Source organism: Antechinus flavipes, chromosome 1, assembly GCF_016432865.1.
Source record: "Antechinus flavipes isolate AdamAnt ecotype Samford, QLD, Australia chromosome 1, AdamAnt_v2, whole genome shotgun sequence".
Lineage (NCBI taxonomy): Eukaryota > Metazoa > Chordata > Mammalia > Dasyuromorphia > Dasyuridae > Antechinus > Antechinus flavipes.
Genome location: NC_067398.1, coordinates 393517956 through 393533405, shown reverse-complemented (window position 1 = coordinate 393533405; position 15450 = coordinate 393517956). Strand labels below are relative to the sequence as shown.

The following is a 15450-nucleotide window of genomic DNA, read 5'->3' as shown; positions in this document are numbered from 1 at the left end:
AAGCTTATTTGTTACTGAATCCTTCTCTATGTAGTCTCATTCCCTTTATCAATGCCTCATGGACTGCCAACCTGAATATGGTAGCTAATATAAAGTGCTACCTTTTGCCTCAGTCTCTCATTTTGTCACTTTCACAATATCATCTTAACTGCAACTCTTTCTTATTTCTCATGAATTTTCACTTACAACATTCTATTCTTCACAGCACTAAAATAAATTTTCCCTTCAGCTATTCATATGTAAAAAATGAAATGGATAAAACTCATTCCACCTATACTGTATTATATAACGATATGGATAAACTGTGAAATTTGTCCCTCATTTGTATACTTTTTACTAAGCATGTAGATGGACAATAATCTGAATCACTAATTAAGTAATACGAATTTAAGGTAGATAGAATCTGAGGAAATACATGGTAAGTCAGCATATTAACAATGAAAATTTGTTATAAGAACATGTAATTCTAGAAAAGGACTCGACTCTGTCACTTTATAAAAATTAGAGATGCCAGATGAACAATCTGAGTGGAACACAGTGATACTAAAAGAACAAGAAGGTCTTTAATTTATTAGATTTGGCCTCATAGGGGTTGTATGTGATAAAAGTTGTGTAGGACAAGAAAAGTATAGAGCTTCATCACCTCATGCCCAGTCTTCTTTTGGTGGATCTGCTTTCCCCAATTTCTCTCTCCACTTCAAACAAACCTCATTTAGCTACTAGAATGAGTTCCCCAAAACTCAGGTCCATTTTACTTCCTACACAATTGAACTCCAGTGACACCCTATAACTTCCAGGATCAAGTACAAAGTTCTCTATTTGGCTTTCAAAGTCCTTAACAATTTAGCTCCCTTCTAACTTTCTAGTTCTCTCATACATTACTCCCTGTCACATACACTTTGATCCAATGACATTGACCTTCTTGCAATTCTACAAACAAGACACATTATCTCTTGGCTTTTACAGGAAATAAGAACCTATTCATTGAAAATGGCCTGGGCTCCATTAAGTTTTTTACTTTCCTAATAGTCTACTACTCCAGCAAGTTTAAAGAGTTTAGCTAAAGCAGACATTCTCTTTAAATGGGCATAATAACTCTTTAGAAGTATCTCAAAAATACTCTGAATATGTTACCTAGTTAAAATGATAAACAGAGGCTACAAACAACTCTTTAATGTTATAAATTAATAGAATAAAAAAATACACCTGTAATGGATACTTTGTTGGAGCCCTTAAGATGGAATCCAGTGGTCTAAGAAACATAAAAAATAATTATAAAGTGGCATCTTGCTGATTTAATTTTAATCTACTATTCAAGGCTTGCTAGTTCAAAAGTCTAAATTCACACAGCATCTTTAGTTAAACATAGTAAAATTCATGATACACTTATATCATTATACTTTGAACTAATGGCATTTTCTCTTAAAATCAATGAACAATTATTTATTAAGTGACTACAAACTCTGAGCTACCATGCTACACTGAGGAGAAAAAGAGACAAATAAAACCATTTTTGCCCTTAAGGAGAGAGTATGTTGTATTAGAAAATATTAAATATATACAAAGTAATTATAATGTAATTTAATGATGGAAGGTACTAGCTGCTAAATTGAATGAAATAAAAGATTCTAAAAGAGAGATAAGAAGAGAGTGATTTTTGAGGCATTAGGAACAAGAGCTGAAGTATCATTTGTGAGAACTACAAAAAGGTCATTTTGACTGGAATATAGAGCCTATTCTAGATATAGCTATCAGAACTAATACCACTATATTTAAAACAACAAAAACAACAACAACAAAACAACTCTATTCCTTGAGTTATTATTAATTTCTCTGCAATACTACCTGCTAAGTGTATTCAGGAGTATATTTGGATGCCAGGGGAATTCCAGAGAAATAGATTAGTTTCCCATGATGAACCACAGCTGAGGTTTTTGTTAAATATAAAACCGATCAGCAAAGGAAAAACATCCTAGAGATTATATTTAAGTGGTGGCTTTACATTTTCATTTGCCATTATTTTCCAATAGAAATGTTTTTGCCATAGAAACTCTCAAAATTATTGAGGATTTATCTTCTGTTGATGGACAAATTAAGTCTCAATATATGGTATCAAGGATCAATGGATTTTTTAAATATTCCACTGGAAAAGCCTAGCCAGAGGTTGAATGAAGGATAACATGACACAATTATGTATATGGAAGAGAAAGCTTCTGAACTTAAAAAGAGCTTTTTCATTCTTTTCTCAAGTGCTCCTGGGAGACAACACAGTTATTGGCTTAATTTAATTTGTTTCCTACAAAGAAACACTACAAATAGGCCGCTCATTTGCTCTTGACTGTTCTATGATGAAATTTCTGATCAGGAAAGGAGTACAAAGGAAGTTTCTGAGGTGGTGGGAATCACTGGCTGAATGTATGAGGAAGGGGTGGGGATCTTCTTAACAAGGAGCAGAGAAGTGTTTATTTAAAGAAATGGAAAATTATACACAGGGCATTTGTTTTCTCTGGAACTTTCATATCCTTCAACAAAATCTTTAGAAAAAATAGCTTTATCAAAGCTTGATAACTCAGTGGACAAGGCACTGGACGTGGAAGAAGACCTAAGTTCAAATCCTTCCTCTGATACTTATTGGCTATGTAGTCCTATACAATCCACTTAAATTTTTTTTTCTTCAATTTCCTCATCAGTAAAATGGGGATGATAATATTACTTACCCAGTAGGGTTGTTGTAAGGTAATAAAATAGCATATAGAAGCCATTTTACAAACTTTAAAGTGCTATAAAAATCCCAGCTATTATTATTGTTATTTTTCAAGGTATCATTTTTTATGACAAATGAATTGAGTCAATTGCACATTTTTACAAAAGCATATGCATATTCTTGAGTCATTGAGCTTAGCTAAGAGATGTTGGAGATATTAGTTTCACTTAGATTTCACTATGCTATATATTTGTATTATTCACTATTATCAACATAGGAGTTGAGCTTATGATCATTACCATTAGTTTTTAAGATTTTATATGCACATATTACTATATTAGATAACAGAAAACATACTAGACAGGTATGACCCTTGAATTTTATGTAACATGTAACAACATTGAGTAATATGGGGGGGCAGTAATCTCTTATTCTACATTCATAGGGCATAAGGCTAGAAGGTACTTTACAGAATATCAAGTGGTAATTTCTCATTTTGTAGATGAGGAAAAATTGAGGCCTACTGAAAAGTGTCCTACCCAAAGTCACAAAGACAATAAATTGAAGAGGTGGAATTTGGGGTCAAATCCAGTATGCTGTTTACTCTGTGACACTGCCTTTGATTTTCAAGACCAGATTGGTCCTATTATTTCTTTTTAAGGGCGTGCCCTCTGTTCCTAATAATTTAATGGCAAAATTAAAGACCTCCTGTGACTATTCAGAGGAAGTAATTCCTATCTTAAATAGTTGAATAACCTTCAACATTTTTATGCTTTCACTAAGAAGAGGCTGAATTTCCTTGACAAGTGGAACACTTTTGTTTTCTGTGTAAATTAGGTACTGAAATATCTGATGTATATGCAATGTTTAGCCCACTTTCATTCCATTAGAGTTTACCAAAAAAAGACTGGAAATTTTTGGATTTTTAGAGAAATTCCACTTAAACTACATAGATTCAAGTTCCCTGACCAGGGAACTATATATATATCTTTCTCTTTCTCTCCTTTCTTCCCTCTATTCTTCCCCCCCATTTGTTTCTCTCTCTTTCTCTCTTTCTATTTTTCTTTCTTTCTCTCTCTCTCTCTCTCTCTCTCTCTCTCTCTCTCTCTCTCTCTCTCTTTATTTTTCTTTTGTGAATGTCTCTTTTCCCTTTGGTTTTTTTTTATCCCTCTTTGTCTATTTGTCTGCTCATGTATATATATATATATATATGTATACACACACACACATATATACATATATATACGTATATATGTATATATGCATATATACGTATATATACATATATATATACGTATATATGTATATATATGTGTGTGTGTGCATGTGTGTGTGTGTATGGATGCATACAAAGAGAGAGACAGACAGATACAAAGTATGAAAAAATCCTAGTGGTTAATATGGTGTATGACATATATCAATGTCCAGAGAGACACACTTATTTCCTTTTCTGTGTTCATCTTTGTGCCATTAATTTTTACACACAAATAATCATTAGTAATAAGCTGTAAGCTACTCATACCTACATGCATTTTTACAGTATCTTTCAGATCATTTGAAATTTTGATTTGGACAGGTGTAGAGGACAGCAAATATGAGGAATTCTGAGAAAAGTATACTTTGAAGCAAAGATACTTAAGCAGGTTGTTTACTCAGTGTGATTGATGAAATAATAGTTCTCAAGTTCACAAATATTTAGTGGGATACGGTGTTGTAATAGTTCCACAGTTGGCAGATGCTTAGTATGCTATAGTGATGCAATTGTATTAAGGTATTTAAGGGCTGAGAGGACTGGAGACGAGAGTGTGTGCTCTAGTGCAATCTCAGAAACACAGACTCCAGACTCCAGATTCTATCCCTGACCACCCTTTTGGTGACTCTCCTGCTAAGACCAAAGTCCATCCAGAGATAATCCAGAAAGCTAGCTTGGACATTATATTTTGGTGACTAAACGTGGGGCACTGGAAAAAGCACACTACATTTTGAGGCTCTGGATATGGGTGGAAGAAGGAGGAGGAGTGGGAGGGGCAGTGACACCATCAGCACCACCTATGCAGCAGTTTTGTCCACCGACTATGACACAATCACAAAAGACATTAGTTAAAGCTAAAGAGGAAGGACAGGATATATCTGATTTGAGAATAAAAGCATACCCTGTGATTGAAGAATTTGACTTTTTAGATCAAGAAAGAAGAAGATATACTCCTTTTAATCTGGAAATTATCAAAGATCTGAAGAAGGCTTGCACTCTTTATGGGTCTACATTGTCTTATGTTAAGATGTTATTAGAGAATTTAGCTTATGAAACTTTAATCCCTAGTGATTGGAAATCTATAGCAAAGACAAGTTTAGAACCTGGACAAAACTTGTTGTGATTTTTTGAGTATAGTGAACTTTGTAGAATACAAGCCCAAAGAAACAGACAACCTGGAGTTAATATATCAGCTAGCAGTTTGGGTTCTTATGCAGACACTTTAGAGATGATTAATTACCCTATAGTAGCAGATGAGCAAATTGCTTCTGTTGCTATCAAAGCATGGGGTACCCTCCCAGGAAGACAATATAGAAGGGAAGGAAACCTTCATGAAAATAGCTCAAAGACTGAATGAACCCTTTGCTGATTTTGTGGGATATCTACAGACAGCTGTCATATGAACTATTAGTGAGAATGTAGCAACAAAAATTATGATAAGACAACTTGCTAAGGAAAATGCTAATGAGGTTTGTAGAAGGATTATACTAGGACTACACAAGGATGCTCCTTTAGAGGAGATCATAAGATGCTGTGCCATAGTGGGCACAAAAACCTTGTATACCCAGGCTATGATGCAGACTTTTCAAGATCTGAACATGGGAAGACAGAGTCCCTTTTGGCAAGGGACTTCCAAAGAGACTCATCAATGCTTTCAATGTGACAAAGTAGGGCATTTGAAAGCTCAGTGTTGGCATAAAGATAAAGTGAAAAAAACAGGGTGGGAGAACAAGACCCAAAACCCCATGTCCAAAATGCCACAAAAGCTTCCACTGGGCATCAGAATGTAGATTGACTCAGGGAAATAGGAAGTGGGGCTTGGCTCCTGGCCCCAAAAAACATTTGGGGTATGATGGCAGCTGATGTTACACCCAGAGAGCCTTTAGAAGTTCAGTACGCCAACATGATCAATCAGCCAAGAACCAACTTGATGAGAGAAAGGGATTACAATTGGGGAGAATAGAGCTGTATGCAGCTGGGACTACTAAAATATCCCCTAGAGAAATGAAATCTGTCACTGTCCAGCCTATAGATCCTTTGCTTCCAGGCACAGTAGGCTTGACCATTTCACCTCCTGAGACGTTGATTCATATTGTTTGTTACATCACTACTAGCCTGTGTTATATTACTATGTGCTTGTATAATACCTCCCATGCTAATGGATTTATGTATATATATTTCAAATAAGACTCCTCACCCCAGAGGAAACATACTAACAATATCTGGTTTGACTTCCCATTTCCATTTGGTGTTCTCACCTCCCTTCCCAAGAAGTCAGGGAGGTTTTGGCCACCTGTGTTATAAAACAAAAGAAAGTGGGAAATGTAGAGGACTGCAGATATTGGGGAACTCTAAGAAAAATATGCTTGAAGCAAAGAGACTTACAGCAGGTGTTTACTCAGTGTAACTGATGAGATAATGGTTCTCTAGTTCACATATACTTAGTACTTAGTGTGATATGGTAATGTAATGGTTCTACAGTTGGCACATGCTCATTGTGCTATAGTGATGTAATTGTACTAAGGTATTTAAGGGCTGAGACGACTAGAGATGAGTGTGTGCTCTAGCTTGGTCTCAGACTCACAGACTCCAGACTCCAGACTTTATCATTGACCATCTTCTTGGTGACTCTCCTGCTAAGACCAAAGCCCATCTAGAGATCCTCCAGAAAGCTAGCCTGGACATTACAGACAAGGGGCTAACTTCCTTTTGTATCTTCAAGTTACTCCATTTCACATTCCTGTGCTTTGCACAATACTTGATATGTAATAGGTGCTTGCCTAATGAGAGATTCACAGTCATCTAGTATCACTAGGACAATTTTCATATTATATAAATAGACTTTGGATGATGTTTGCTAGCAAAGCAGCTGATCTGTATACTAGTCACGTCCCAATTATACTAACAGTAGTAACAATAGAAATAAGTAAGTTGAATTAAGTGAAGGAAGGGGTAAATGCCTCACTTTTTTCAGGTTAACGTGAGACAATTATTAAGGATGGGATAAGATGAAAGAAAAAAAATTTAGGTGCATTGCTTGAAGAAAAGAAATTTGAAATATTTCAATGATGTTTCAGGTACATGTAAAACATTCAGAGGACAATGATGAATTATTCTCAAAAAGTATCTTTATAATACAATGTCCAGCTAAAAACATAAGCATGCAATCAGACATCTAGATCTTTGGAATTAGTTGGAATAAACACTTAGATGTTTGATTAGGTTTTTTTTCCTTTTTATCCAGATGCTTAGAGACATAAAAAGAAAAACAGGGTGCTACTTATGTTCCTGATTTAAGTTGGGCAGAAAATTGAACTGGATATTTCATGGCACTTAATAGACCCATGGTCCTAGAATTTAGCTATACTCACAGGCCATATTTCTTTAGTACATTAAGGTTTGTAACAAAATTTCTTTATACTACTCTTGCGTGAGAGGTAATGCAAACAGGACATTTTAGAATTGAAGAAACTGAGACTCCTATAGATTAGATGACTTTTTAAAAATTATATCACCAGTAAATTTCAGAGCCAAAATTTGAACCTAGGTCTCCTGATCCTATGTCTATACTATATTATGCTCCATAGAATGAAAATACAAATTTGTGATTGTTCAGTATTTTTCCCTTCTCCTTGTCCCCATTTCCATTTTTCATTGGCAAGTTTGACCATGATCCCATACATGACCAATTTTGATTAGCAGAGAATATCTGACCTCATTCTTCAAGTTTCTAGCCAAGAAGTGTTCGGCCACATGGGCAGGGAGCACATTTTCCAGCAGGACACGATTCAGATTCTCCATCGTTTCAATTTCCTCACGTTCTTTATTGAACTTGTTCTTCCATAGGAAGTCTAACCTACAGTAATATTCATTCTGTTACAAGAGGACACAGAGGTAAAGAAACAATAGGCATCTTGTTCTGCTAAAGTGAATAGGCTTTAAAGAAATAAAACATAGTATAGTCCACCCTCCCTAAAAAGCTTTCTGTTATTTAAAAAAAAGTGCTTTCCAATATGGCACAGAGGAAAAGGCTAAGTTACACAAAGAAAACAGCTGCTATGAAAGTTTAAACATATATGTGACACTGCCATATTTGACCATCATTTACCAATAATGTTAAATTTTGGATTGCATTCAAAGTTTAAAAAAATCACAGCCACTTATCTCCTCCAGTGAACATTATTCAGCTGAATAGGCAATACAAAATTGTATATTCTTAGGTAGATTTGAATGATACTGAGAAAGTATAGTTATATCTATATAATATGTATTCAATTAAATTACCTTGCATCTAGCAGAGAAAACTCACTTTACTGTGCTTTATAATATGGACATGGAGGAAGGAAAACATTTCTCACATAGTTTTTTTTCCTTTGACAAGTAAAATGTATTGTCATTAGAATTAAAGAAGCATACTTCAGACAAATAAGAAAGCGTTTTCAATAAAGTGTATCATTTAAACAAATCTATGTAGAAATGCATTTCCCAACTATAGACTTTTTGCTTTCAACATTGTGATTTATCATGTTTTATGAAAATTCATGAAAGTAACAATTAATGATTAATTGAGCCTAATAGAGAGGGTGCACTTTTGACACAATAGACATTTATTTGACAAACAAATTCAGATGATGAGCATGCAGCAATCTTTTTCTGAGTTGATTGAAGATTTAAGTGACATCTCAGAAAAGAACAAATAACAAACAAACAAAAGGCCTAGTTCACAAATGAGATACAAATGAATATCCCTTATTTTCAAAGTGAGGAGAAAGATTATTTGACTTTGGTCTACATAAATAGACTCAGATATATTCTTCCTGTAGTTTAATTTAGATTAACCACATGCCCTAAAGAATTTTCAAAGAAGTTTTTAAATGGAAAGTTAAAAATCTATTTATTTGAAAACTCAGACATTCTTGAAATCTTCTTTATCACCTTCCCCTCCTGAAAATATAGATTATTTTCCACAACAATCAAGGCATACATTTATTATAAAAGCACACTGACATAGTCATATATTCAAAATGAGACTAATAATCAAACAATTAACATTACACAGAAAATGAAATCTTTGTAAATGACCATTCAACATGACAATCTCAAACTATTTGCCATGTACAATATGTTTTATAGAAGTTAGATGAATAAATATCACATAATAAATAAATTCTAGAATTAAAAAAAATCTCTATATAAACATTATAATTCTATGCTGCAAATTTCTTCTTCTTCTTTTTTTTTTTTTAAACAACTATGTGTCTCATAAAACATAAATTTTGGTACCAGTCAGAATTGCCTTTTGAATGCTTAAACAAGTAATAGATAATAATGTTAGAGAATCCTATAAGCACCTGCATAATAAGGTTAGAAGATTCACCTTTACAAAGTGAGTTTAAACTCTTTTTTTGCCAAATAACTCAGCTTGTTATATGTTTCATTTGTCCCCAGTGCATACCCATCCAAGAACAACAAAAAAGTTTATGAATTTATAAAGCAAGGGATTCACATCTGAGGGAATGGAGATAATATTTATGAAGTTGCGTTACAAGGGTAGGATTATAGTATCACTGGTATTAGATTTTGAAGGGAAATTATTTAGAAAGTATGCTTTCCTTTAACTATAAGTGATAAAGAAGAAAATTATGAACATGATATGATACTGGGAGAGAAGGGAAGGACCATTAAAAGGATTTCCTTTCTTTAAACCTTTAAGTTAAATAACAATGAAAAAAGGCCTTCACCTTTATTTTTGGTATCCTAAAATTGCAATGTAAATATTTTTTTAAGCTGATCTTTGCAAAAATGACAGTTTAATTCTGGTTTTGTGTATAATACATATTTTAAATTCCAATTTAAAAATGTATTTTTCTTAAAGAAGAGAAAAATACTAATTTACTCAGGCAGTAAAAACATGTTTTTTTGTTTGTTTGTTTGTTTGTTTTTTGTTTTGTTTTGTTTTCCTTTATATTTCAAGAAGAATGGTGATAGAAAGGATCAACCTTAAGGCAAAATGAACTATAGGCTAGCAAAAAATAAATAATTGAGTTCACAAATAACTGCACTGTGAAAATTAAAAAGCAAATTAGAAAAGATGATCATTTGCTATCATGAAAAATGCAAGAGTTTGCAAAATATTTGGATTCAAGAAGAAAATAGAGGTTTAAAAATACTACCACAGGCTTCTGGAAACAATTGTGCTGACATTAAATTGACATTACTTATTGAATGCATTAAATTTACTGGAACATATGGTATCTAGGAAAATAATAATGTTTATAATAATGACATTTTTATAGCGCTTTTATATTTACAAAGCTCTTTATTCAAGATAAGTCTATGAGGTAGTTAGTGAAATATTCTTAAGGCTATTTTATATATGAGGAAAGTGAATGGTTAAGGCTTGCTTAAAGTCATTCAGAAAATAAATGTCAGAACCAGAAACTAAATTCAGCTTTCCTAGTTCTAAATTTAGTGCTTTCTAGTATTCCTTGCTACTTAAAAAAAGAAAACAAAACTATTATAGAAAAAATATGACCTTGAATTAAACTGTGCCAGCAGCATCTACCGCAAGTTCTTTAAATAGGTGTTAGAAATTTTACTGGGTGTGTTAATTCTTTTAGTTAACTTATCATCTTAAGCTATTTCTTAGGGACCATGTGAATGAACAATATATCAGTTATTTACAAGTAGCTAACTTATTTTGTAAAATAGTTATTTGTATTAACTTCTCTGACACAGAGACCAGTTATTTGATTCAGTTTTTAAGCCTTATGGATTTGGTCAGACATTACTTTAATATATCCAGGATCTATGACTTTAGATCTTTATATGATTTTAGATCCTATGGGTATTCAGTCAGTTTCATAAGTCAATGAGTGCTATTGTTCTTCATGAATTGTTGATGTCAAAATATTTTGTAACTTGATGGCCAACACAATGGAAATGAGACTCCCTTTGTGGATTTGGACAGTATTATGGTGCTCTGAGCTTCTACTGAGAGGCTTCTGTCCATTGCTCAGGACCATTTTCCTAACACAATAAAAAATATTGGAGTGAAGATTTTTTTGGGAGTAATCCACAGAATTTTTAGCATTTAATGGGATCCCAGAATCTAAGTGATTTAATTTCCTTTTGATTAAGATTTCTTCAATAATATCTCTTTGAAAACTTCTTAATGAGGAACAGCTAGGTGATAGAACACTGGCTCTAGAGTCAAGAGGAGCTGAGTTCAAATTTGGCCTCAGACACTTAGTAGCTGTTTGACCTAGGCAAATCACTTAACCTTGATTACCTCAAAACAACAACATCATAACCCTCTAATAAGGGCGAACTTGCTATCCCCTGAAGCATCCCATTCTATTTTGTACCCACTTGAATTATTGGCAAAGTTTTCCTTGCATCAAATAGAAATTTGTTTCTTTGTAACTTTATTCATTGCTTCTAGTTTCACTTTCCAATATTAATTCTAGTCCCTCTTTTCCATGACAACCATTCGAATACTAAAGACTGCAATCATATTCCCCCTCTAAGTGTTCTCTTCCTTAAGCTGAACATCCTGTTTGCAAACATCCACATTAAAATAACAATTCAGAGACAGAAATACACCTCAGAATATGTATTCCAAAATAAAAGAAAAAATCCTTTATTCAAATGGACATTCTCCCCACCCAATAGTCTCATTTTTCTAACATTATAGATATTTTTAATAGGTTCAGAAGATGACTTGCTATTTTAAGTCTTAAATGAAACTAAAAGAACATAGGCCGATTTTCTGTGTTCAAAGCATTTATTTGCCTATTCTTATCAAAGAATCAAAAATATTTACCCTTCAGGTTGCATATCCAGACCTTGTCATTATGGGCTGTGTCTACTGTCTTTGACACAAGTAACTCCCAGATGTGGTTGCATAAAAATAAAGACATAGGTACATACAACAATTCTTATAAATATATAAATAGAAGATTTCTTACCTGTCTCCCCAGAACCAGTAATGTGATGAAGAATATAAAGAGAGACACAGAACCCATGGTCTTTAGATCTTTCCAGATGCCTGGTCTACATAAAAAACAAAATACAAATAGAAAAATAATTTGTGCAGGCACAGCTCTTAAGTTATAGTCTTCAGTCTTTAGTCTTACACTTATGTGTATTTATAGCTATTTTAAGATTCAAATTAAAGAGAACTTGTGTGTTTTATTTCTAGTCTGGGAGAAACTCTGCAGTAAAACTAGTAAAACTAGAATCAATAATTACTTTAATTTGTTGTAAGGAGAATGTTTAAATTTATATTATTCAATTCTAGAAAATATCACCTCTCAACATAGTAAGTGCTGGAGATTGGGGTACTAAGGACAACAGCAAAGATAATTGAAACATATTTCCTGTTATATGGATTATAAAGTCAAATAAAAATAATAAGAGATATATACAAACAAGTATACAGCTGTGGTCTTACAAAGCTGATTTTACTCATTATATTACATTGAATTTGCTTTAATTCTCTATTTATTGACAAAGTTTTTTTAAAGTATTTTACCCAGTTACAGGTAAAAACAACATTTTTTTTTTTGTTATACTTGTACATTTTAAAAAAAAAACATATTTCTTTATGAATCATGTTGGGAAAGAAAAATCAGAACAAATGGAAACCCTAGAAGAAAAAAAAATAAAAACAGAAGAAAAAGGGGAAAAAAGTGACGATAGCATGTGTTGATTTACATTTAGTCTCCATAGTTTTCTCACTGTATTTGGATGACATCTTTCATTAAAAGTTTATTAAGATTGTCTTGAATCACAGAACTGCTGAGAAGAGGCAAATCTATCACAGTTAATCATTGCAAAATCTTGTTGTTGCTGGGTACAATATTTTCCTGGTTCTGCTTATTGCACTCAGCATTAATTCATGTAAAACTTCCAGGCCTTTCTAAAATCAACCTGTTCATCATTTTTATACAATAATAATATTCCATTACTTTCATATACTATAACTTATTCAGCCATTCCTCAATTGATGGGTATCTATTTGTTTTCTAATTTTATCTAAAAGATTTTTTTGAGCAGAGCATGGTGACACATAGTTTAAAAATATTATTTATTTGTTTTTTAATTTATGGAATAAAGCAGACATTTCTATAACAGTATAATTTAAAAAAAAAGATGATTGTGCATAAAACTCAAATCAATTTTGTGCTACTTGATATTTCTTTTAAACATATATTATGTAAATTTCTTTTTAAAAATTTTTTTCTTCTTTCTTCTTCCTGTATTAGAGATAGCTACCATTAGACACAAATATGCCTATATGTGTATAATTATTCTGTATATCCTTCTAATTATCAGTTCTTTCTCAGGATTCAGAGATCATCTTCCATTATATATCCTTTTATATTTATAATAGTCAAAATGACTTAGTCACTCAACATACATAATTTCTTGATACTAAAGTGACTGAGGCTAATTGCTTGAGTTGAGAAGTTCTTAATTGAAGTAAGACTAAAGTTGATTCAATGTCTGAACTAAACCAGGCACCAATATGGTGAGTCTCTAGGAATGGAGAATCAGAAGACTGCCTAAGGGTAGGTACCTTAGCTAGATCAGAAAAGCAGATCAAGATATAGCTTCTGTACCTATTAGTTTTGGGTTTAGGTTAGTGAATGAATGCGTTGCTTCCAGCGTGGGAGAGATAGAGAAACCCAGTTTCAAAAATCAAAGGGGAGGGGCTCTTTGAGGAAACAAAAAATTTTAAATATATTAAAATTTTTAAAGCGGTACATGTTTGATTATTTTTCAGTAATTATATTAAAAAAAGAGAGTTAATAGAAGAGTGACAAAATACAATAAAAATTAGAAAGTTAGATGAATGAAAATTACAGGAAACAATGAAAGATCTAAAAAAAAAGGATAGGGTAGCGGCCAGCTTCTTAAATTGTGGGTCATGATTTCATATATAACTGAATGTGGGGATTGAGAAATTATGATTTATTATCAGTAAATGTTTGATTTATATACTTATTTTGCATATCTATATGCCTGGGGTCATATAAAAATTTCTAGATGAAAAGGAGTTGTGAGTAGAAAAAAATTAAGAAGTCCTGGGGCAGAGAATACAATAAGGATTCAGTAGGAGAGAAGGATATGTACAGGGTCTTATTTTATAGTGTATTCTGAGAACATCCTTGCTAGGTGCAGGAGATTTGTGTCCTGGTTTATATGCTTTTAATATCATGAGTGCCCAAGGTTCTGGTAGGTTCTTATTTAACACTTTCTCTCTTAATAAACCTAATTCTCACAACTTTGAATTGCTATGATTAGTAGTCAACAAATTTGAAACCAGAATTTTTCAACTATCTTTGAAAAAGAACTTACTATTTCTATTAACCTTCATGGAGTTCATAATTTTCTCTTTTGTGTATTATGTAAGAGTACAATTAATTGATCATAATCAAGTTATTCTAACCTACTTAAAGTGAGTGATTAATGGGTACAATCAATCAATCTTATTCATAGGCTTTAGATTGTGTGAAAAGCCCTTGAAAGCCATTGGATTAAATAAAATGACATTAAAGAAGTCTCTTGCAATTGGCTGAGGGATTTCTTCACATCCTCTAGGTCTTATATAAAAATAGTGAATTAACTTGAATTGGGGAATTTTAGCAAGTGGTGGACAGGAAAAAAAAGGAAAGCTTTCCAGCAAAACCTAAGTAAAAGCTAGCAAGACAGGGAGAAAGAAGAAGACTTTGGCCTTGGCCAGATTTTCTGTGACCTCTTTCTCTCCCCAACTTTAACTATAATTGGAATGTGAATTGTGGAAGACTTTGGATTTCATATCTTCTCATCAGTATTGTCATCCCAGGATAGCAAAGACTGATATTAGAATCTGTGTTGAGATCCAAGGTCAGAAAATACAAATTCACTATGCTTAAAGTGAACTTCTTCATCCCCTGATGAACAAAAGAAAAGAATTTGCAACAATCAAAAGTGATAAATTAACCTCTTTGCCATAGGTGTCCTTACATCTGAATCCATTTTCCTTTAGCTTCCATATGAATTTGTAGGACAATGTATCAGATTTTAGGAGGGATGTTTTATAACAACTAGAATCACAGTATCATTTAAGTAAATATCTCCTTCTGAAAACTACTTAAAGCTGATTGAGTAAATTGTCCTAAATTGATAATCCCAGGGATTTGGAAAAGTATACTGTTGGGCGATTAAATTGAAGGCATTAGAGAATCAATCATTCCTGAATCTTCAGAGGGTAGTAAAATTCTGTGTGGGTGTTTTTAACTTTGCTCTGGGATCTGAGACTTGTTGGTGAGAATGGGAGTTAAAATGAGGATCTTTAGAGATTATGAGCTATATATATATATATATATATACATATATATATATATATATACGTGTGTGTGTGTGTGTGTGTGTGTGTATACATATATACATGGTATTATCATCTAAAAGTTTTATTTTTATGTGGAATCTACAGAATCAAGGCCAT

General features: G+C 32.8%; 1 protein-coding gene across 2 annotated transcripts in view; it reads right to left on the bottom strand.

Moving 5' to 3' along the window:
• The window catches only part of ADCY2 (adenylate cyclase 2), a 596450-nt gene that overhangs the window by 34153 nt on the left and 546847 nt on the right, over window positions 1–15450 (bottom strand). The window contains exons 19-20 of one of the 2 annotated variants that reach the window (XM_051969830.1): window positions 11927–12011; window positions 7671–7829 (exon numbers count right to left, since the gene is read on the bottom strand). In XM_051969830.1, the coding sequence (XP_051825790.1) occupies window positions 7671–7829; window positions 11927–12011 (244 nt within the window). The remainder of the gene's footprint in view (window positions 1–7670; window positions 7830–11926; window positions 12012–15450) is intronic. The other variant, XM_051969831.1, reaches the window with a different exon arrangement.